The 25,256-nt window shown below is 35.1% G+C and overlaps 1 protein-coding gene across 5 annotated transcripts in view; it reads left to right on the top strand.

The window, feature by feature from the left end:
- Positions 1-25,256, top strand: part of LOC138700074 (band 4.1-like protein 4) — a 1,160,862-nt gene that overhangs the window by 1,029,347 nt on the left and 106,259 nt on the right. For all 5 annotated transcript variants that reach the window (XM_069826390.1, XM_069826389.1, XM_069826387.1 and 2 more), the window contains exon 9: positions 21,545-21,633. In XM_069826390.1, coding sequence (XP_069682491.1) covers positions 21,545-21,633 — 89 coding nt within the window. The remainder of the gene's footprint in view (positions 1-21,544; positions 21,634-25,256) is intronic.

Raw genomic sequence — 25,256 nt, 5'->3', positions numbered from 1 at the left:
TTCCGAACCATATTGAGGACACAACGTTCTATTGTCCAGGAAACGGTGAAAGTTTTTCTCCCTTCAAACATAAATTCTAAAGAGAGCCTCGTACCAACAACAGAACAGTAGTGGTCAAAACCCTCACTTAAACTAAGCTGTTGTCAAGCATTTTATATTACTTCTTTGTGTGAGGTGAAGCCTTCAGTGACATGAGGAATGAACTTTATAGTTTGTTCCAAACTATAAAACTCAGACTTCACTATTATTCACTTATTCAGTAGGTAATTACTAGTAGGAGTTACTACTCATCTGTTTGCTTAGAAAAAGATTTAACAGACCTATATGTAAAGAAGGAAGTCAAATGCATTCAAAATTATCTCAAAGTTCTTCAGAATATTAAAAATGACAAAAAAATGCCGAAAAATGTAAAAATGATACATTAATTCAAAACGTCAAAAAATGCAAAAAAAATTCCATATAAGAAATTAATTTTTTATGTTGATATTAACGTAGAAAGGATTTCTATATTAATAGGCATCGTCCTAATGTGAAAAATAAGAAGATGACTTTTCATCAACATCTGCCCCCTAGTGATTTTTATCTTCATACAATGCGGGCCGTGTTAAAAACTCTTGGTTTAGATCTACGATTACCAGGGATATTTCCTTGACATCCCCAAGGCTGCAGGCGCATAGGACTGACATCTCTACTATCGGTTGTCTGTACAGGTGAAAACCTTAACCTCCCACTATCCTATTAGCTTTCATGTTCTATGATAGGGATGACTTTACTATTAATAGATATGAGTGTTAGTGTGCTAAATCGTAGAAGTGCCAAGGAAAACTGTGGTTAAAATTGCATAAAATATACAAGATAGAGTTTTCGTGCTCCGTGAAGTATAAGCATGCAAGAGTACTGAATATCAATGTAGATAATTATTTGCCTACAGGGAATTCCAATTGCTTTAAGGGATGCGTCATCAACAAATAGAAATACGTACCTTTTTCAGTGCCGCCTGACAAGTATTAAAACAAAATATATAGCTTGGGTAGTCGTGTAAGAGGAGTAGGGTGATACACAGTAATTCATTTGTTTTGTTTCCAGTTTCCTGGATGTTGGTTGAAATAACAGAAAATAAACAATTTCCTCTTGATGTTTAAAATGAAATACGATACCCCACAATCTTCCATTACTACAATTACTATTCATAACCGTCTCATCACTTTAGACTCTGCATAGCGGTGTATTGGTTGTAATATGTAAATAAAAACCTTCGTAAGCTCTACCTAAATTAATATTTTTAATTTTTGAGTATCGGACATCCGTATTGTACAAAACAAAATAGTGAGCTATTTTAGTCTGTTTGCATAAAAGTAAAACTGAACATCTAAAGCAGAAGGAGATGGGTTGATCATGTAGTTATCACAAAATAGGCCGGAACTAGATCATCGAAACATGCTATAGATTTTGGGATAAGAAGTGGCTGTGAAATAGACTTTGGGTCTTCTATAGCACGCGACACTGAAGATTTTCTTTACGGAAAAAATGGAAAAATGATCTAATTTTCAGAGAGAAGGTAGTTTGGAATGTGAAGAATTGATATAGCCAACGTACTATGGTAGGAACATCATGATTTTAAAATCAAATGTAGGAAACAGAAAACGTATGTAGATAAATTCTCATTTTTAAATCGAACTATAAATGATTGGAATGACCTACCTGCAGCGGTCTTTGAGGGCTGTCCTTCCTTAAGAAGATTTTAAAATAAATAAAAAAAGTTGTGTATAAAGTGTAAATTAAAAAAAAAGACACGTTTCATTACTTAAGGTGACATGTATTTATTTAGCTTGACGAGTTATTCCCTTGGTTTGACTTGTAACTTATTTTAAAATAGCTTGTAAGAGGGTCTTAGACTACAAGTGTTCAGATTAATATAGTTCTGTTTATAAGTATGAATGAGGATGTAATTATTTGTTTTATTTGAGCTGTTGTATCAGTGAAGCGTGGTGAGTCAGTGAAGTTATGATTTACAATGGCAGTGAATAGTTTCTCATCAGTGATAATTTATAGTATGTTCTATAGTGTCAGTGAAATGTGTTATAGTGCCAGTGCAGTGAGCGAGATGAGAGTGAAGTGAAAGATTATCAGTACCAATGTGAAACTTATGTAGGGCCTATACATATGCAATAGAAAATTAGGTTCACTTATTAATTAAGTTATTTTATGTATTATTATTAATGTAATTATTGTGTATTATTTTTATTGTGTGTAATTAAGTTACCACTGCCACCGGGTGTTTGACCACTTGCAGTGTAAATAAATACATACATATAGGACGTCAGTTGACTTGAAACATTAGAAAAAATTAAAAATTGGAAAGAATTGAGCGGTGTAGCTAACATAAATGTGATTATTTAGCACGTGAAATAACGAGGTAGAACACTTCAAAATGAACGCGAAATGCACATTTCACTTAGTATATGCAAGGCATACCAAAAGCCTAAACTAACCTAACCTAACCATTCACAGATTCTCGCACGGTAGATCTTAGAAAAATGCAAGTTACAAGTTTCAGTATCGCGTGCTATAGAAAAGCCTAGATTTTCTCTCGTTTTGTTCTTATGCACCATTGTTATATCATTTTATCATCTTCTATTAACATGGTTTCCTAGATTTAAAAAGTTCTACATTCCATTATTGATGACAATACCAGATGTAGACTATGATTTCAAATTTTCTGTCCGGATACTGTTGTCGAAATGAATGTTTTACTTTCAGTTAGATTTCGCTCTCGGTATTCCAAGTAGAACTGAGACTTGAAGTTAATTTTCGCCCAAGAACGGCGAATCCCTTTGTGGCAGCGAAATGAAATCTCTAGTATGTCTTTCTCTAGAATGAAAGGAATTTCGGAGATCCGGTGTCATGACATAGGAAAACCTTGCCTCTAAATGCGAGAATTGAAGACAAAATTTCCCATTTCAAAATTCAACTTTAGGCCTTCCAGTCATCAGTCTCTATTGGGGTCTCTTCAATTTTGCTCTCCGGACATTGTCATCGAAATGAACATTTTACTTTAAATTACTTTGTCTTTTCAGTATTCCAAGTAAGTCTGACACTCGAAGTTCATTTTCTTCCAAGAATGGCGAATCTCTTTGTGGAAATGAAATCTCTAATATGTCTTTCTCTAAGATAGAAAGACTTTCAGAGTTTCCATGTCATGGCACGCGGAAGAACTTTGTTTCTGAATGAGAACATCGAAGAAAAAAATTTCCTTTTCAAAATTCAACTTTAGGCCTAGCACTCATCAATCTCACCATAATTATGTATAACGAATTCTACCTTACAGATTCCTCATCTCGCAAGTGCTATCTGATACTGATGCACAACTCATCTCTGGAATTGAAAGCAACTAACTGCATAATATTGTATACTTAAACCTTGCTACAAGTGGTATGGTTTCAGATTTTACATTATTTTTAGTTTATTCATATACACGGCAATACCGGAAGTCTAGACTTTTTATCGTTATTTCATTTTCTAATTATTTTATAAGTACTGAACGCATGAAAAACTTGAATATGGAAAAATTGTTTTGACACTGCTTGCTGAAGTAGTAACGATATAAATTGGCTCATTTTCCAAATTTGGGAAATTGTCGGATTAAAATTTCTTAAAAAAAAGTTACACTCTGTTCCTTAAACATGACATGTGTTAAGCTTTTATACATCGTGTCCTGCTTAGAGGGATCGAGAAATAAGTGCTAATTTAAAGTATAAATAATGGTTTTATAACATAATTTTTTGTGCAACTTGATGTAAAAACTCTCCAAGTTTCGGAGAATGGTCAGTGCAACTCGATGTGTGCGTCTCGAGCTACCCTGAAGACATCCAAAAGCACTCAACCTTCTGCCAAGTGTTCCGCAATATTTGTGGAGTGATTAGCGCAGCTGCATTTATAATGCGTTATCTCAGTTTTTCCAAAGTGTCAACTGTATACCTTATTTTATTTCATAGAGTACAGTTTCATAGAAAAGACTTTGCCGACAGACCTTCTACTGCCCCCTACTAATTGGTTGTCATAAATAAATGTCTTCCTTACTATGACGGAAATCTTGTCTTCTCCTGTTAGTAACCAATCACAACCTTCGTTCAGAAGAATTGACAAGCTCCCGTCAAATCCACGTGGAGGCAGAGTTGTCGCATCTTTTCCGAATTCCAAGAATCCCGTCAGTTTCACTGCATAATTTCGAGGGTCACCAGGATTGTGGCAACTGTGCAATGTTGGGACGAGGGGACAGGATGGAATTGTCAAGTTGTTTGTGTAGGAAGTCATAAATCTGTAAGTGGGTGTTCAAAGAGGCCACCGAACTGCACTCCTTGAAATAAAATAAGGTATACCACGTTGGTACACAACATTCGTCATAAAGCCCCAGAAAGAGCTCAATGAGCGTCAAGTCGGGTGACCTAGGTGGCCAAGCAAGGGTTTTCCTTGTTGCTGAAAATCCGATCCTGGGGGAGTTGATCAACAAAAAAGTTCTGCACATGTCCAGATACATATTCCCTTTGATTGTCGCCTCAATGGAGAATCGTACAATGACAAAATGTTCTACTGAATGGCGCCAGGCTTGTTTCCATGATAAACGTTAGTGCGCATGCGCATTAACATGCAACTGTTTTTAAACTATGGGTGCATGAACTTGGACAGTTTCTGCATCTTGTCAGATGTAAATCAAAACAATATCTTCATCTGATTTAAAATGCTGAGCATTTATTTCTCGATCCCTCAAAGCGGGACACGGTGTATATTATTTCATGCTGCTTCAGCAACAAAGGTCTGATGCCAAGACATTGGAGTTATATTTTTGAAGTAGTTTTACATGTACGTGTCCGTCCACGACTCGGTAAAAATATCACTACCCTATCTGTCCGATATCGCTCTGACAGGTTTGTCAAAAAAATTGTTCAAACACATGATTGAAGAGAGTGACACAAACATAGGCCTTCTCGCGGTCGTAAGAAGACTTCACGCTCTTTTGGCATAAAAAATGCAGCTTTAGAGCAAAGCTTTTACTTTTTTTACGTGCTTAAATTATTCATATATTTTTTTCACTAAAAGGCTTTCGTCCCTCTTTGATGTATGCTGACAGGTATAAAGAGGATGATCTCTCCTTTCTAACTTAGAGAAGCGTAAACGACTTCCTACTCGAGTACAGCTAAAAGAAATCCATGCATAAATTCTGCACTACAACAAAACTCATAGCATTATTATTTTAATGTGATGAATGTTCTTACTGAATTAGTACTGATTCTGAGATAGAGAGGAAACAGAGAGGCGTCCTTAATGGTACAGCGACTACTGCGTTTGCCATTAGCTTCGCTATCCACGGGTTCAGATTAGCGGAGGATGTTGCATCTGTAAGGACGACACAAACCCTTGGCATTGCTTCCTTCTAATATAGGAAAGTAAACATGAATTAAAAATGAAATTTAGCTGGGTTTCTCTTCCATATCAAAATTCCACCCTTGTTATGATCCATTATAAGGTTATAACCATGCTGTAGTTGGAAACAAATTTTAATGGGTAATGTTGAAATTTCCTTGGTCATATTAGACTGTGTATGGACTCGTACTGCACTTCTTTTCCAAGGTTACTTCTTCGTCATGCGGACCTCCTTTCAGATCGCAGCCACAGTTGGATATAAGGCAAGAAATTAAACACTGACGGTAGTGGCCCAACAATATTTAGGTACAAAAGCCTAGGAACTATTTTACTGGAAGAGTATTCCTTTTCTTAGTGCAGATATCGTTCATTGCAGTAATGCTCATTCACATTTTTCAGTTTAAATTGGAATAGAATCTATAACATGTAACTGGACTCAAAATTCTTGAATGCACGAAAAGTAACAATATTTCCCTCCTCTAGCAAACACCTGAGCGAGCTTTAAAATTAGCGAATCAGTGGAGCAGAATTCTTGAGACACCATATGTAAAATTAGTGTTATACGAAGACATGTACGCAAGTTTTGAAATTAGCGAATCAGTGTAGCAGATTTCTTGAGGCGCCATGCTATAAAGTTAATGTTAATTTAGAAATACCACGGAGGTATGCAAGCTTGAAATTAACAATCACAACTACTCCCTGAAGTGCCAGACCATGGTTTTTGATAAAACAACGCATGTACAAGCGTTTAAGGCGTTTAAGGAAAGGATATGAGATGTCAGCCGCTACTTTTATGACAGATATCAAAATGAAAATGTTTTTCAATTAGCTAACATTCTCCATTTCAAAGTATATTAGATACTATTAAACATAGTTAATATATTTTCGAGTCTATTTTTTTTCCGGTACGGTAACAGCGAGTTTTTATTTTAGACGGTACGGCGTACCGGTCCAAATGCAGCACTGATTATAACAGATTTGAGTTGCTCTTGATGCAGTGCATGGACTCTAATATTTATAGCAAGTCCAAAATGATTGTTATGAAATAAACAAATTTAAAATAAGACAAGTCCAACTAACTTTAAATCCGGATTAAGGCATGTCCATATAGATTGCTATATTGCTTCTTCTTTATTATTAAGTTATTTGACGATCTCAAAAAAAGCTGAAAATTAGAATTTTTAAAACAGTTATTATTACCGATTGTTCTCTATGGTTGTGAAACTTGGATTCTCCCTTTGGGAGAGGAACAGAGGTTGGGCGTTTGAGAATAAGGTGCTTAGGATAACATTGGTGCTAAGAGGATGAAGTTGCAGAAGAATGAAGAAAGTTACACAACGCAGAACTGCACGCATTGTATTCTTCACCTGATATAATTAGGAACATTAAATCCAGACGTTTTCTACTGCACCTGCTGCTCCTGCTGCTGCTGCTGCTGCTGCTGCTGCTCCCGCTGCTCCTACTGATGCTGCTGCTACTACTACAGTACTACTACTACTACTATTACTACTACACTACTACTACTATTACTACTACACTACTACTACTACCACTACTACTACTACTACTATTACTACTACCACTACTACTACTACTATTACTACTACACTACCTACTACTACTACTACTATTACTACTACTACTACCACTACTACTACTACTACTACTACTACTACTACTACTACTACTACTAAAATCTGAAATATTTTAAGACAGTTGCAATTGTGGTAGATATAGGCCCTATGTATTATAAAGGAGCCATTATTCACTATTATTCAATTGTGTATAATCTCTTTGTTCCCTAACCTTGAATCTTAATAGCTTTAAATGATATTGTTCTTTGTGCAGATGTCGAATATTTATCCTAATTTTGCTCTTTAGAGAGTCTGGAAGCCCTAAAATTCGTATCGGCACAGCATTGGCGTTTACTTCTCAGTCTATTGTTGCCTTTGTGAAGATAACATTGTGGTATGTGATCCCTGGGAACACTAGATGCTATCGTTCTCCAGCGCCTCTATTGTTGTTTTTTTATCGATTAAACAATCTAAAAGTGCAAACAAAAATCCTGGCTCTGATGTGAGGGAAAAGCAGCCTCCGTTGTGGTATATGCCTGCAAGTATTGTGCGTTAGGAATGGTTGATGTATTCAATTAATATTTAAGGGAAATAAAACAACATTGCCGCTGTCCATTTATGACAATAGACTACGGTACTATGTTGTATTTCAGTTAAATGGTTGTAGATAAATGAAATCCCTAGTTACATATAACAGATTAATCAGCCTAATGGACTTTCAAGGCAACCACTTTGACCAATTTCACTATGCTGCCATCCAGCGACTGCAAAAGAAGTCACGTTATAACCCTTACGGAATTGCATGGAGCAACTGTACTTCCATCTAGCGGTCGTTACCAAAAATTCCTTTTCGACGGTGGAGGCTATGATGGTTGTTTTCATGTTATGTTTCCATTTCATAACTTGAGAATGGCCAATCTAATATATGTGATCAGGGATGAAATCGAATACAACACATAATGTATTGGATTGTTGAAGGATGAGTGGAACGGAGAAAAATTATCTCCGGAACCGGGATTTGAACCCGGGTTTTCAGCTCTACGTGCTGACGCTCTATCCACTAAGCCACACCGGATTCCCATCCCGATGTCGGGTCGAATCCTCTCAGTTTAAATTCCACCTCTTGGGTTCCCTCTAGTGGCCTACCCTCATGCACTGCGTCATAGATGTATGACAGTGACACAATGTCCACGAGATATGCACTCGTTATGAGTGACTAAGTGGCCTGGATCTGATGGAGTAAGCGCAGTCTTAAATCACTAAGTGATTATTTTTCGCATATCATATATTATTACGATGTACCGAAGTACATATGATATTTTCACCTCTGCACATGTGTGGACATTGTGCCACTGTCATACATCTATGACGGCGCAGTGCATGAGGGTAGGCCACTAGAGGGAACCCAAAAGGTGGAACTTTTAAACTGAGAGGATTGGACCCGACATCGGGATGGGAATCTGGTGTGGCTTAGTGGATAGAGCGTCAGCACGTAGAGCTGAAAACCCGGGTTCAAATCCCGGTGACGGAGAGAATTTTTCTCCGTTCCACTCATCCTTCATCATATGATGACGAAGAATTTCTGCACGGAAATATCATAGGTACTTCGGTACAGCGTAATAATATTAGATTGTTGTTATGCTTTTCTATCGCCATTTTCTTGACCCGTCTTGTTTCAATTGGAGATCCGATGATGTCGTGGGATTCCAAGTATACATCATGAAGCGTAAGTAATGTCATTAATTTCAGACGGTTATTATTTGAGATATTTCAAACAAAAAAGTTTGATACAGTTTTGCTAGTTTTTGCTTCCTTTTAGAGATAAAAATTGCTTTATATGAAACATTTTATAGCGTGTTTTGGAAAAACCATTGATTTAATTTTCAAAATGTCAGTCAATTTAAGGAGCATTATATTATGATAATAAAAGATTTGTCCATTAAATGTGCAGAAATTTGATCTGAACACATGTAACCTTTCGTTCTGAAAAGGAATTTTAAAACATTACATTTGTTCGGATCAAATTTCTGTACATAGGCCTATAATAATAATAATAATAATAATAATAATAATAATAATAATAATAATAATAATAATATTCTTCATTGCCAGAAGAAATACAATGCAAATAAATTGTAAATTAACAAAATTCTAGCACTGCCCTGAAAGAGATTGTTCTGGTGCTCAGGGGAGGATTCGATACTTAATAAATTTACATCAATAAATTACAATAAAATAACATATAAAAATTAGTAATTACTCATAACAAATTGTTTACATACATTCTTGAATTTCAAACTGTTGAAGGTAAATAATGTGGGTATTTCTTCAGTAATTTGTTATAAATTCTAAAGCTACCACTACTATTACTACTACTACTATTATCACCACCACCACCGCCACCACCACACTACTGCTGCCACTACTACCATTACCACCACCACTATTACTACCTCTACTATCACCACCACCACCATCACTACCACCACCACCACTACTACTACTACCACAACTATTACTACCACTACTACTGCCACTATTACTACTACTACTACTACTACTACTACTACTAGTACTACTACCACTACTACTACTACTTACATGAAAAATAATATTGTACTTTTCGATTTCGTTTTTGCTCTTGAATTGCTCTGAATTACTCTGGCAACAAGTGACAGAATTCAAGCGTACCCTATAACTTATACAAAGTTCATATTGGCTTGCAAAGCATTATTGATTACGCTAATGATTATAATATTGCTAATAATTATCAATAAACCTCATATACTTAAAATAAATATATATATATATATATATATATATATATATATATCATATTTTAATCTAAGAAATTGTTTATATTCATTTCTTCTACATTTGTTGAACAAGTTGCCCAGAAATCATGTTATAGCGTATCTTTCTTGAGAATATTCTAACTTAGTAAGTTTGTTTTAGTTTTCTTACAAAAATGGCAGAGAACATGTTTAGACTTCATGAAAAATAAATAAAGACGTGTATTTAAGGGAGGTATATAACTTGTACAAGAAGATCGTTTCTCGCACCCCAGTTTGCAATATTGACGATCCTGGCAATCTCCCTCATGAATATTTGTCTCTCATCGCTTATATTATACCATCATTCTTCATGATCTTCTCCTTGCTCCTCTTTGTGTAGGTGTCCATTCTGACATTTCTTTGACAAACGATCTCCTTCCATCATTTGTACATGTCCATACCATCTTAGTGATTTCAGGAATTCATTGAACATAGCTATGACTCCGGAAATAATTTTCTTTTACATTACTTTTTCTATGAATAAAAGATTATTTCCGTCATAAGTGTTACCATGATATGCGATTAATTAAAGAAATCCTATCCAATTACGTTGCCAAGTCTGCATTACATAATCATTTAAAACCGAAACGCCACAACCGAAATCTGCCTCGAGCGATTGGCTGGACCGGAGGAAATGAAAGCAGAGAAGAAGATAGGCTAATTATGGCCTTAGAGGCTTAAAAGCTATGCCTGAAATTCACAATTTCCTTCCTGTCTTCTCTATACATTTAACATTTTTAGTCACGTACTGCGTAGAAAGTATAACAATGCTCAAAACAGAAATATCAGGTTACATTTATGAATATTTATATTAATAATCATTGCTGTAGCCAGTAAAATATATGTTTCACTCCAGAGAGGTAAAATCATGGCAACAGTTTTTATTGCCATCGAGATGAGCCGAGACTTTTGAGTGGACCATATTCAGAACCAAATGACTGGTGCCTACTCTTCATATTACACACGAATTATCTTCCTACCCTTTTTTTGCTTTTCCTTCTCAGATAATAGCATGGTAGCTAGCATATTGATATCACCAGTGGAACGTTTTCCCAAGGATCTGCTACCGAAAAGATGATTTTTAGAAAACTATATTTTAACCACGTTAATTGCATTCGGTTGGGTTCAAGAGTCCCACATAAAAGACAACATCTCTCCAAAGATCCTTTGGTATTGACCCTTGCGTTACTTACTTACTGGCTTTTAACGAGCCCGGAGGTTCATTGCCGCCCTCACATAAGCCAGCCATAGGTGCCTATCCTCAGCAAGATCAATCCAGTCGCTATCATCATATCACACTTCCCTCAAATCCATTTTAATATTATCTTCCCATCTACGTCTCGGCCTCCCCAAAAGTCTTTGTCCCTCCGGCCTTCAACTAACACTCTATATGCATTTCTGAATTCGCCCATACGTGCTACATGCCCTGCCCATCTCAAACGTCTGGATTTAATGTTCCTAATTATGTCACGTGAAGAATACAATGGGTGCAGTTCTGTGTTGTTTAACTTTCTCCATTCTCCTGTAACTTCATCCCTCTTAGCCCCAAATATTTTCCTAAGCACCTTATTCTCAAACACCCTTAACTTATGTTCCTCTCTCAAAGTGAGAGTCCAAGTTTCACAACCATAAAGAACAGCCGGTAATATAACTGTTTTATAAATTCTAACTTTCAGATTTTTTGACAGCAGACTGGATGATAAAAGCTTCTCAACAGAATAATAACAGGCATTTCTCATATTTACGTTAAAACGTACAGTTATTGCTAATACAAAACGTTATGCACTGACAAATAGCGATAATTATTGAAAGGAAGAAATACTTCAAGTCCTTCAAGATTACACATAATATTAGGAATTATTTTCTCTCGAGCAAATTTTTATATTTGTGTACAAACCAATATTTCTGAAGTCCACAACAATGAGGATGTTATGAATTATGAAAATATGAATGATAATAGAGGAAACTGAGTTACAATATAAATTTTCTCCAGCATTGTCTTCAACCACAGCTGACTATACCCCTTTTTATACAACTTAGTTCGTGGAGATCGCGGATTTTAGCAGCCCACAATAACACGAGCCATTCGGCTTAATCAGCGTTGCCTAGTTGTATTTCTGTCGCTGTTAATTATGGCAAATTAAATATTACATGTACGTAGACAAAATGTGAAGAAGATGAGACGTATAACTAAGTAGCGTTGCTTTAAAAACATTATATGAATGCCGATAGTATATTTTGATAGCATGATAGCAAATTTCTAGTATGAGAAGTTGGTGCTGCAGCCATTCGCCAAACAATGATGTAATTAATATGTTAAAAGTTATTAATAGACTTCGGATTTAGGTAAAAAACTATTTTAATCCTTAAAAGATAAGTTCATAAAAACTTGCAAGTACATGTGTCACATAAAACTATGTCTAAAATTGGTATTTTAATAGCACTTAAAAATGCCTATTTTGTCGACAAAGCCTATTTTGACCTATTAAGTATGTTTTATCTCTAATAAGCCAAAACATCCATTCTTATTCCGAAAATTTGTATTCTAAATTCGAAATGTGTTGCTGGTTCTGTTGGAAAAACGGAATAATCTGGAACAAGTTCTGCAGAGAAATGTAGGACTGAAGGACCTGTGGACCTGTGTACTGCTTCAGATATCCTAGCAGGGAAGAACATGAATTTATAGTGTACCATTCCTGTCCAACTAGTGTCAAAATTGAAATACACTCCTGTTACTTCAGTGGATGTGGAGCGTTCATTTTCAGCATACAAATTGTGTTGAATGACAGACGGCATTGCTTTTCAGTTGAAAATTTAGAAAAAGTAGCCTATTAGTAATTTATTGTGAAGCTAATTATGGACATTAACGGACAAGTCTTGGTAAAAATTGATTATACTTGGCTTGTTTGTGTACTGAATTTATGCCTAAAACTTATTTTTCACATTTAATTGTTTAGTTTATGTATAACTAGTTAGATATTTGTTGTTCTTGTACTTTTAGTAGTAGTGGTGGTAACGGTGTATAAGCATTTAAAATTATTAAATTCTAGACGTGAATTCCTGATGATTTGGAACATGTTTTTAAAGAAAACGTTATTTTTTCTTAGAGCCTATTTTCAATTCCTTAGAGACTATTTCCTACATTTTTAACCCTGTTTTAGGCACCTAAAATTACATTTTGACGACCTGAAAATCCGTACCCTAGTTATTATAGTTAAAGTTGAACCAAACTAGACTTTACTTTTTTTTACACACCTCGTCATGTCAGGGATTACCGAACGGTTAATCAATTTAAATTAAGAATTACATGCTTTAGATGAAATTGAATTGTGAGTGTTAGCTGATTTTTATAGGTTATTCTGTGTGTATATAAATTGTAATTTAGGCCCATCATAAAGTAGCATTAGGATATGAATTATAAATAACTTAATTATGTATCATGTTTAGCTAATATTTCATTATAGCCTATGTAAGCTTGTTAATGTGCATGGAAATTATTTTTATATTTAAGTATGACTTTCCTATTTTTGTCATTGTTTTATTATATATTTTACTTCTGGTAGTGTAGAAGAGAAGGCCTCATGTCCTTAACTCTACCAGAATAAATAAATAAATAAATAAATAAATAAATAAATAAATAAATTTAAGTAACGCCGCACTGATTTTCCATCTTCGTTGCGAAATACCGGTACGTGTTTGTGTACAGAATTTGAGTGTGGACTGTACACTCATTATATATGGCTCAGATAACATGAGCCTTTTTCCACTTAATGCTCACACGTATTGTGTTTGGTATTGTGCTTAAGGTATACTTTTGTATCCCTGAACACGCGTCAGTCCAAATATCTTCCTTTCCCGTTATTCCGTAAGCTTCTTCCGCCGTTTCTTCGAGAGAGCCATAATCTTTATTTATTCATGTTCTTCCCTTTCTTCGCCCTCCCAGCGCCAAATCCCATGAAACGCATTGCAGGTGTTATACTTCTGTGCATATTTCGAGGCCAGTTCGAAGCTTACGAGTACATATCGATTATTGATGCTCCACGGTTATAATGTTCCATGAATATGCTACGTATCTTCTTCGGAGACTCCATTCTACCTGCAGAGTTTTAAGGCTCTGATATTAAAATATGCATTCTGACGGTTCCTGCGAACTGAATTATACATCGGAATGCATCTTGACATGTGATGACACGTCCAACTGGCGTCCTTTGTTCCCTTGGGAAATTGGGGAGAATTGCCCTCCTGCAGTGTAGTGTCCACAGGAAGAAGAGCATTCGGTGTAAAGTATGACGTCTTACTGAGTCCCCCATTTTATTTTGCATGTAATATATTTTATTTCTCCATATTTCTTTGCATAATCGTTTCGTTCCTGGGAAAGGAATCCCTTTTTGTTGCATAGGTGTATCCTAGTACTGAACTGCTTTTCCACTCTTCGCGGGGAGAACGTAATGGTGAACGCCTGCTGCTTTGGAAAGAACTTGCTGAATTATAACTTCCTAATGATTATTTCGTAATAATATCCGAATAATTATTGTTGCATTGAATGTAATAATTTATACCAAATACGTTATTATTAATGCTATAACTTACTATTCACATGGTTCTATACTTTGAGTCAGCTTCGTTATAGCTTTAGACTAGGATTAATCATGTGTAGATACTGAGTAGATAAGTTATGAATGGGATAATTAATACGTGAACATTTATAGACTCTTCTTAATCATATGGACAGGGATGCAACAGTAAGTGGCTTGATTTACACAGCCACTCGGCATTAAATCTCGCAGAACATCCGTATAGGCGAACCCGTCACCATCATAATTTTTTCCATATCTCGTTCATCGTTCGCCATAGAAATTTGTTTGCAATGCTGTGCACCTGGGATAAGGATGATAATGAAAATATGGACAAATAATGCGATTAACAATGAGTACGATGTTAACTCGTTGAAGGATTGTCCATTACCGTTTCTACATAGAGGAATATTTATTCATATTTAACGAAATTGATAAGTTATGTATACAGCGTGAGCCGTAAGTTATTTTTTTAGGTATTTCAAACGAAAAAGTTTAACATATTTTGATCGTTTTTTTTCTTCCTTTTCGAGATAAAAATTATTTTATATGAAACATTTCATAGAGTGTTTTGTGAAACCATTGATTTAATCCCCAATATGTTCAGTAAATTTAAGAGAGAACTTTATTATGATAAAATGATTGAAATGATTTTAGTTTTATCCTTTAAATCTGCAGAAATTTTATCGGAACAAATGTAACATTGCAAAATTCTTTGCAGAACGAAAAGTTACATTTGTTCGAAACAAATTTCTGCAGATTGAGAGGACAGGACTAAAATTCTTTAAATAATTTAATATAATACACTGATCTCTTAAATTGACTGAGCATATTGGGAATTAAATCATTGGCTTTCCTAAAACACGTTATGAAATGTTTCATATAAAACAATTTTTAATTAGAAAAGGAAGTGTGTGTGTGCGTGTGCGCGTGCGTGCGTGCGTGTGCGTGTGTGTATAATGTCTACCCACTTCAATTTCCGTAATTCGAGTTCCGCATACTGCGGATAGATGGCAGGATTGTGACCCATTTTCAAATTGCACACTACTTCGGCGGGCCACGTTATGCGTTATGTTTATCTGTGAAGAGTTATGTCGTGTACTAGGGTGAGTGTATGTTAAGTGTTCGTGTTCGTGTAAGTGTAGTGTAGGGAGTGGATGAGGATGATGATGGTGAGGAAGGGAGAAGGGGAAACTCGGTGCCGGCACGTGCCCTATTCCTGTCGAATAGCACCAAGGGGGCCTCCAGGCTTAACGTCCCCATCCATGACGAATCACTATCAACAGTGACATTTGCCTTCTCTTCATATGCAATGTGGAGAGATTTGGGATTTAACCCAGGCATATTAGTGCACAATTTAATTTAGAAAAGGAAGTAAAAACGAATAAAATTATATTAAACTTTTCTGTTTGATATATCTCAAAGATTAACCCCCTGAAATTAATGACATTACTTACGGTTCACCTCATATTTAAGGCGAAAGTAACCCACAGTGTACATTTTGTCTTTCTCTTTCTTCTTGTCTGTAGGTTCCTATAGGATTTTCGTCTCTTATTCATTCCTTTTACCAAAATTTCAAACACTGGGAACACATAGCGGGCCTTCATAAGGTGAACACAACACAAGCTTGCTTCGAAGCAATCCAACAATATTGCAGGACATAAACAAAAATTCAGTCCCGTCGATAAATGTTCACTTTCGAGGCCAAGAATCGAATTCGAGCCACTGGTTTAGGAAAGCTCGCCCGCTAACTGGAGATAGTTCTTGTTTTCATTTTTCGACGCCCACATGAGCGGACATAAAAGAATAAACAGTTTGTAACGTGTGAAGGAAGACTCGAAATGTCGGGAAGATGTTCTTTGACCTCAGCTTTTGACTCAAGCAATAAAACACATTACACAATACTCGTAACTCCACCCTTAACCGCTCTGAATCTGATGGATCAGGATAAAATATGTCCTGGATTTCGGAGGTTCACATTACGTTTTATTGTACAAACGTCTTGACTACAAATTTTATTTCGCCGTTACCTTTAAAGTCGCTACTGATGGAATATACGTGTAACTTTACCTTCTTTGCCATAAAAACACTATGAAACTTTATTCCGACACTAGTTTAATAAATTATGCCTCATATTTCTAAATTAAACACGACAATTTATTAGTGAAGTACGTTGTTTTAATTAAATGTAATGTTTTACTTGCTCGCATCATTTAGTGCATTGTTCAAACGTCGAATTTACGCACGGAAGACTTAAGTGAGCAAAAAGTATTTGAGCAGAATTTGTGGGAGTTGCTAATTCTATTTCTCTTGTTATACAGGGAGTTTTACAATTGGAGGGGATGTGGAGAGGACTCAGACAAACATTTTGAGATGAGAAACTCATGGTCTACGCGACCTAATTACTGAGCTGTAATGAATTTTTGACATAACATGTTTTTACTGATAAGTTATTATTACAGGAATACGTAAGTATATATGTATGATTTCTCTTCACAAAATTCATTCCTCCTCGGATAATAGGGAAAATATAGTAATACTCATTGAACAATATTTGAAACATGTCCTTTCTGTGGGAGTATAATAATAATAATAATAATAATAATAATAATAATAATAATAAGTTAATAATGGCTTTATTTAACCTGGCAGAGTTAAGGCCGTAAGGCCTTCTCTTACACTCAACCAGGATTAAAACTTGCTTACATAGTTGAACATAAAACTGGATTAGAATTATGTAATTACATACTGATACAATTTAGGTAGTTACATAAAAATTTACCTCATAAAATAAAAATAAACATAGTGGAATACATATTAATGTTGTTAGAATCAAATACGAATGACATAAAAACAGAAGCCGATAATTCAATAAAAAAAATGTACACAGTAAAAATAAAAATAAACACATTAGTATACATATTAGTATTAGATTACAAATAAGTAGGATTTACATAATTAAACCAGAAACCGACAATTGAATAAAATGTACACAAAAAATAGATTAATAATAAAAAAACAACACAGTGGGATACATATTGGCGTTAAGTGATAAATAAACACGATTTAGATCATAAAAATAAGAAATAAAATAAATAAACATATAAATACAGTGGAACACATTCCATTAAATATTTGCAACGCGTTAGATGTTAAAAATGTTATGTTTTATTTAACGACGCTCGCAACTGCAGAGGTTATATCAGCGTCGCCGGATGTGCCGGAATTTTGTCCCGCAGGAGTTCTTTTACATGCCAGTAAATCTACTGACATGAGCCTGTCGCATTTAAGCACACTTAAATGTCATCGACCTGGCCCGGGATCGAACCCGCGACCTGGCCCGGGATCGAACCCGCAACCTTGGGCATAGAAGGCCAGCGCTATACCAACTTGCCAACCAGGTCGACGCAACGCGTTAGATCTGGCAACTCATCATAAGATATTTTTCTAATTTACATTTAAAGGAAATTAAAGTTCGGCAGCCCTTGACTTCAGGCGGCAGAGAATTCCAGTGACGAGAAGTAGCAACAGTGAAAGATGAAGAATAAAGAGATTATGTGTGGAGTGGTATTTCTAGCGTGTTATCATATTGTGACCGAGTATACACGCCACTGATAACACTGAACGATAGTCAGTGGCTTGTTAACCCTCATCACGTTGTATGCTATTGGGTGGAATTTTGAACCCGTAGAACATAAGTTCCTATCTCAAAATGTTTGTCTGAATTCCCTCCTCGATCTCTCCATATTTTTTTCGGCAGAATTGTGGGACAGTCTATATTTCATTGTTACTGTTCCAAAATCACTGTAGCTTTTCTGCAGTAGTTGTTGGAAAGAACTCCAGTTGCTGGCTTTATTCAAGGAAGAACTCAATTTCAGAAAACACACACTCTTTGACTCCACATTACATTACACAAACACACCCCCATAGAAAACACAAACAAAAGGCGCCAAGACCAGCACCAACCAGTTCTGAAGATGGCCAATATCAGGCTGAAAGTAGTTAACCAGTTATTGTAATATTTAACGCGCGAAAGATATGTAATACATATTCCGAAAAAAATTTAATAGCCTCCCTATGGTTATAAAAAATTAAACTCAAAACTTAAGATTATTTAGGGTCAAATTAAAGAAGTACCTAATTTCTCACGCCTTCTATTCTGTAGGTGATTTCACGACATTCAACAACGCTTCATGAATATTTCTGTGTTGTATTAAGTATTGATAATAAAATGTTGTGTTGTTATATATATATATATATATATATATATATATATATATAATAATAATAATAATAATGATTTATTTAACCTGGCAGAGTTAAGGCCATACGGCCTTCTCTAACACTCAACCAGGAGTAAAAACTGCGTTATAGAAACACTACAAATTTACAAAGTACACACAAAACTGAATAAGATAATAATAATAAAATGTAAACAACAAGTAAGAAGAAATCAGACATAATATATAACATACAGAAAGAAAGAAAAAAGCATAATAAAATGTGAACAGCAGGTCAAAAATAAATGAGGCCTACAAAGTATAAAAAAATAAGAAAATTATTGATGATAATAATAATAATAATAATAATAATAATAATAATAATAATAATAATAATAATAAATAAGAACAGTAATGATAATAATGATGATAATATTAATAATAATAAATAAAATAATAATAACAGGCCTAATAGTAATAATAATACTAATAGTAGTAATACAATAGTGCAGTACAAAGCATACAATGAATACAATATTTTTAAGTATACACAGTAAGGAAAATTATGTTTATATATAGCTCAAGTTATCACATTAGAGATATACCATTATCGGAAAATATGAAAACAAAAATATAAAATAAGTTAAATATCACTAGAACATAAAAAAATTGTGAATACGTGGAAACATGCAATACAACACTTGTCATAATAGTAAGTTAGTTTGGCAACTCGTCATAAGATATATATATATATATATATATATATATATATATATATATATATACAGTAGCGTGCAAATTAATCCGAACAACGTAATTACTTATGCAAAAACACTCAAACGGGATAAAAAAAAAGGATCTAAGACATACCTCAGTAATCTATGTGGCCTCCCTTGTTCCTAATAACAGCTCTGAGACGATTTGGCATGGATTCCACTAATTTCGTTCATTTCTTCATCGCGAAACCATACACCTATGAGGGAAGAAATCATCTTCTCCTTTGTAGAACAATCCATTTTTTGCATTCTTCTTTTGCAAATTGACCACAAATTCTCAATGGGGTTGATGTCGGGTGAGTTGCCTGGCCAGGGGAGTACCTGAATATTCTTCTGTAGTTTTTCGAGACGTACGGCGTGGTGCCAGGTCTTGTTGGAACACACCTCTGCCATCCGGAAATGATTTTTGCAGCTGGGGTACGATTCTGGTTTCCAATAAGTGAATATATTTGTCAGAATTCATCATTCCCTTGATAGGTATTAATGCTCCAGGCCCTTCGTGTGTAAAACAACCCCAAAACATTACTTTAGGGGGGTATTTGGGTGCTTGTTGGAGATGAGCTGCTGTTACTTTTTCGGATCCTTTCCGTACGTAAGAAACACGGTGGCCGTGGACCTCGAAATGAGACTCATCGGAAAAAAGTACATTCTTCCAGTCATTCACTGTCCAGTGTTGATGTAATTTTGCCCACATTAAGCGTTTTTTGCACATAACAGGGGTTAGCAGTTGCTTCTTAATAGGCTTACGAGCCCTTCGTCCAGCTTCCAAAAGCCTACGCCCCACTGTTGTGACGTGAATATTCGCCCCAGTGGTAGCCATTAACTCGCGGGTTAAGTCGACAGCAGTTAGTGTAGGATTTAATTTACTTTTCCTGACAATTAAACGATCATCTGCAGGCGAAGTCTTCCTTTTCCGGCCACAGTTTCCTTTTTTCTGGAGTGTGATGGATCCAGTCTCCCTGTAGGCCTATCGTTTTATGATCGAATTAACAGTAGCCAAACCGATGTGACATTCTGCAGCAATTTGCCTCTGTGTCATAGAAGAATGCTCTGCTAATGTTATAATTTTAGACCGTTTTCGTGGAGTTGTATCCATTTGTGAAGACGACAGAATCTACACAGGATTGCAATATTAGCGAAAATCTTTTAATTGTGAAACAAACGGAAAAATTTAAAATTACAGAGGCAACAGGAGAGAGCATCTGAACAGGATGAGCAGTTATAGATTACCATTTAAGTTTTGGTAATATAAATCCACAGACAAAAGAAACTAAAGAAGGCGTCCTCCCTAAGTGTTCAACACAACTGAAATGCTTATAAGTACAAAACGACAGGCAAAATGTCACATATTATAAAAAAATAATGACAGACCTTCAACAATGGAATTACACGTACTACAGATGTCAATTAAAGCGGTATGAGCAGCTGTGAGGCCAACAATGACAGAAAATGTAAAAATATGTCGTGTTCGGATTAATTTGCACGCTACTGTATATATAACATGTCCCATGTACGGCGTGTGAAGCGATGTACGAATACCGTAGAATGTGAATAAATACAATACAAACAATATTTTTAGACATAAAATACTGCAGCTTAAAGGGACACCGAACAAATATAGGTCTATATATATGCAGTCTGCCGTCACACACATCGCTAGTATTCACGTTTAGGGGTGTGATCTGAAAAATATAATCGTAGGAAGGTCTAGTGTGAGCCATTGTGTGTGTAATTAAATGCATGTTGTTCAGAATGTGATTTTTAGTTCAGTACCCCCTTTAATTGTTTACAAAGCCATGGCATTTTGTATTACTACGGATGTTGTGACAAGAAGAAAATTCTCCTATTTTGTGGAGAATCTATCGCGACCTGTTACTTTGCCAACAGAATCATTACAGCCTTGTTATCGATGCAGTGTCTGAACATTTTATTTCAGCCCATGTCTTTGTTTCTGCGGAAAGAATTATGCATTACACTGGAGATTTCTTACGTGGAAGCCTTTGCAGCTGCGCTCCTTATTATGCCCGACAGTTGAATTACTGTCTTATAACGTACAGCTTAGTGGGCAGTCTGTATTTGAAGAAAATAATGGGGTCTTTTACCCCTATATGCAGATTTAATGTTCGTTTATTTGTTTTGTTGCAGGGTGAAGACAATGTAGAGTATTTCCTTGGACTGACTCCGAGTGGAATCATCGTCTTAAGGAACAAAAACAAAGTGGGGAATTATTACTGGTAAGCCGAGAAGACGTAACGAGGATATTTGTGAAATATTGCCAAGCTGTTCTTCGTAATCCAAACCACGAGGACCTCCTCCTTCCTCTCACACCGCGTGGGCTTTCTCTCACTCGTGCACAGAAATGTTCATTCCCCTCCCAGGTTGTGTTGTTGCATCCATTAATAATATTCTGGAAACGTTTCTAGTGCTATCTCTCTCTCTTTATACTTATATATATCACACCTGAGACCAGTCGGCAAAATTGTTCCATTATGAATGCATTGTAATATTCTGGTACGAATTTTAGAACAAGGGATTTCTAAGCATGCTCTGTTGCAGTTTGTTGATAAGGGGAAATTAGTACGGTATTTAAAACATGCGTGAAGTGACACATGTTCTCTGATAATAATTAAAGGTAGGGTGACCAGATTCACATCGATAGAAAAGAAGACACAAAGCTTCAAAAAGGAGGACATTGTTCGAAAAAAGAGGACAGAAAATATGTAGCCTACTTTGATTTAGGCTTAGGCCTATATCATACTTTAAATTACGTCAATATACAGTTCAGATTTAGGCTTATATCATACTTAAAAGTATGTCAATATCTATTTTATTACAAAATAATTATGATGAAACTTAATAATAATGATTTTATAGTTAGCTACATATGAAAGTGGAGGGAACTATAATTATATTATTAAAGAGGACAGAAAATATCTATTTATCTTTAGGCAAAGGCTTATATTGTATTTAAAATTATGTAATTATCTATTTTCTTATAGTATACTTATGATAAAACTTAATAATATAAAATGATTTTACAGTTAGCTACATATGAAAGCCAAGGGAACTATAATTATTATCAAAAGAAGGAGCAAACAGAGTTATGAACTTTGGCAAAGAGTATATTCCGTCGATGCTGCTGCCACCTACAGGCAAATTACTTGAAAAAGGTGTCAAATCAGATAGTTTCAAAATATCAAGCATACAATTTACGAAAAGGAGGACATTTCTTGATTTTTAAAAAATCCGCCCGGACCCCGGACACAAGCCTAAAAAGGAGGACATGTCCGGATAAAAGAAGACGTCTGGTCATCCTAATTAAAGGCATTCCTTTTTATTTCTTGATGATTCCTTGACTAGTTTGTACTATTTACCACATCTACAGCTGTAGTTAATTTTACAATGTAGACTGTCTGCCTGTCTGTCTGTCTGTCTGTCTGTCTGTCTGTCTGTCTGTCTGTGTCTGTCTTTCTGTTTCTATCTGTTTGTCTATCTTGTACGTGGGTCATTCTCTGAGTTCTCAGCAATAGAGAGGATCAGAAATAGAAAATTATAAATCTCCAGAGTACTTGAAACACTTCAGCTTAAGTGAACAGATTTATTGCACACACCTGATTTTTTATAATTTTAAAAATACCTTATCAAGTTGAAGTTAAGTTATATAAACAAAGGAACAAGTCGTACATTTGCTAAAAAAGTAATTGACATTTCAGTATTATTATTACTGTCAAAATATTAAGTAACTCAAAGGACATACAATTAACCTAACCTACCTTTATACGTGTATATCGTCGTAGTTCCTGCAGTAACTCCTATGTTCAAAATATAAAATTTTTCAGTAGGAAGAAAAAAACACATTTATTCATGCTATGGCAGCCGTACATAGGAGATTGTGAATTCTTACATTTTCGAAACAAAGAAATAAAATTACTTATAGGAGATTTTATTATTTGCTGTTTCAGTATTTAAATTATTTAACAGAGCAAAAATCTGAAAATCGATAAATATGTCACATAGAAGTTATTGCAAGAACAACGACGGTATGTTACACTTGAAGCACAATTGCACACTGTACTGTAAAGCAATTCTTCTTCTTTCCACCTATATGTATGGGATGAATATGCTCTGATAACAGCACACTCAACAGTAGAGTCCAGAAACAAATTCCAAATATAAAAATATTACCACAGACATATTAGATAACACCAAGGATATCAATATTCTATAACTCATTTGAAAATTACTTTCTAAATTTAAGTTTCATAGAGTGAGCATGTAAAGTGCCTAGGTTTGGTATTAATTTAGTAGGAGTTAGTTTTCAAACAAGAGCATCTGAATCTTCCCACCATCTGTGAAGTCATAAAGCGATATTATTTCAGTTTTGTGGTTGTGGACAATTTATATTTACAAGTACTTCAACTAGCTTATGGAAATCATTTAAATAAGGTAGGTGTCCCTGATATGGCCATGCTAAGGTTTGAGAATTTTTCTAGCCGCCATTTTGAAAAAAATGTAAACCACTTTTTTCTTACTCGTTCTCAGTCTAATGGACTTTCTTAAAACAATTTCCTTTCCCCATAAAAATAGCTTTAATTGTCCAAAAAGTCCCAAATTCCAAAAGTCTACCTAGTGGCCATATCAGGAACATGTGCACATGATATGGCCATCCTTGTTCGTGATTTTTTTTCAGATTGATAGCGCAGTTGAACTAAAATTAAATAATTTTGGTATAAAATGAATAAACATGACACTTAATAATCTTTTTTATAATTCAAAAGTGTAGTCAAAACAGGTTTTTTCATCAAAAATTAAGTTTTTTTCTTAAAATACAAAATGTTTGCATTAATCCCAGCTATAAGGCATGTAAATTTGTCAGGTGAAAAAATAAAAGTGAAATGAACTTGATATGGCCATGGTGCATTTGATATGGCCATATCAGGAGCAGGTAAGCTTTCACGAAAATCGTTTGATTATGAACAACTCGTAAAAGATACGTCATCAACGACAACACCAATCAACAGAACATTAAAAACTGAATGGAGTACTATGGTTTTCATGAAACAAGTCTTTGAAAAACATGCATAAAACAAAGTAGACTTACCAGAGAAAAATAAGAGGAGGTCACATGAAAACCGCAAAAACGGCAACTGACGCCATATTGCTCAACCTGACTGGATGGAAAACGATCAAGTGACATACCAGGATGCTCTTTCACTGGATGCTGCTGCAATTTAGCGGATTTTTTGGTTAACTAACTCACAATAGGGGGGTAGCCATATCAGGAACGTGGCCATAACAGGAGCACCCACCTTATATCATACTTTGAAGCACAATTAAATGTTGTCCCAATTGTTCTTTGTATTCTACTGATTATTTTAAAATTTAATTTATACAGTAAATATGAAACATAGTAGTGATATTTGCCATGCACAGGAATTGCTGCAAAACTCGAGAATGACTCGCATATTATGTAAATATACAGTAGGGTGGCATTTAAAAACCATGAAATTTTCAAGCAAGGTAACTTCTTTGAAGCTGTAGTTAATTTTGTTACTACTCAGTTTTAAGACGTTTTGCAAAATTTAGCCCTTTTGAGATGAAATTAAGAGGGGTGATAGGTGAAATTCCTATTTTCTACATTTTTCAAGCTATATTCTTGATTTTTTTTACATATAAACACGGTGTGATAGTTAATGATGTAGTGAAGTTTAATTTCTGTGAGTCAATTAGTTTCTGAGTTATTAACAAAATTATTTTGAAAAATTCGCATATTTCAAATTGATATGTGTCGTTAGATTTTTCAATGAGATGTTTGAATTTTTTTTGCAAGACATGTGGCTTATTTAGAAAAACATCA

The sequence above is a fragment of the Periplaneta americana genome, chromosome 5 (assembly GCF_040183065.1).
Source record: "Periplaneta americana isolate PAMFEO1 chromosome 5, P.americana_PAMFEO1_priV1, whole genome shotgun sequence".
NCBI classification, from domain to species: domain Eukaryota; kingdom Metazoa; phylum Arthropoda; class Insecta; order Blattodea; family Blattidae; genus Periplaneta; species Periplaneta americana.
The sequence above is the reverse complement of the archived record's forward strand: the minus strand, read 5'-3'. Positions and strand labels throughout refer to the sequence as shown.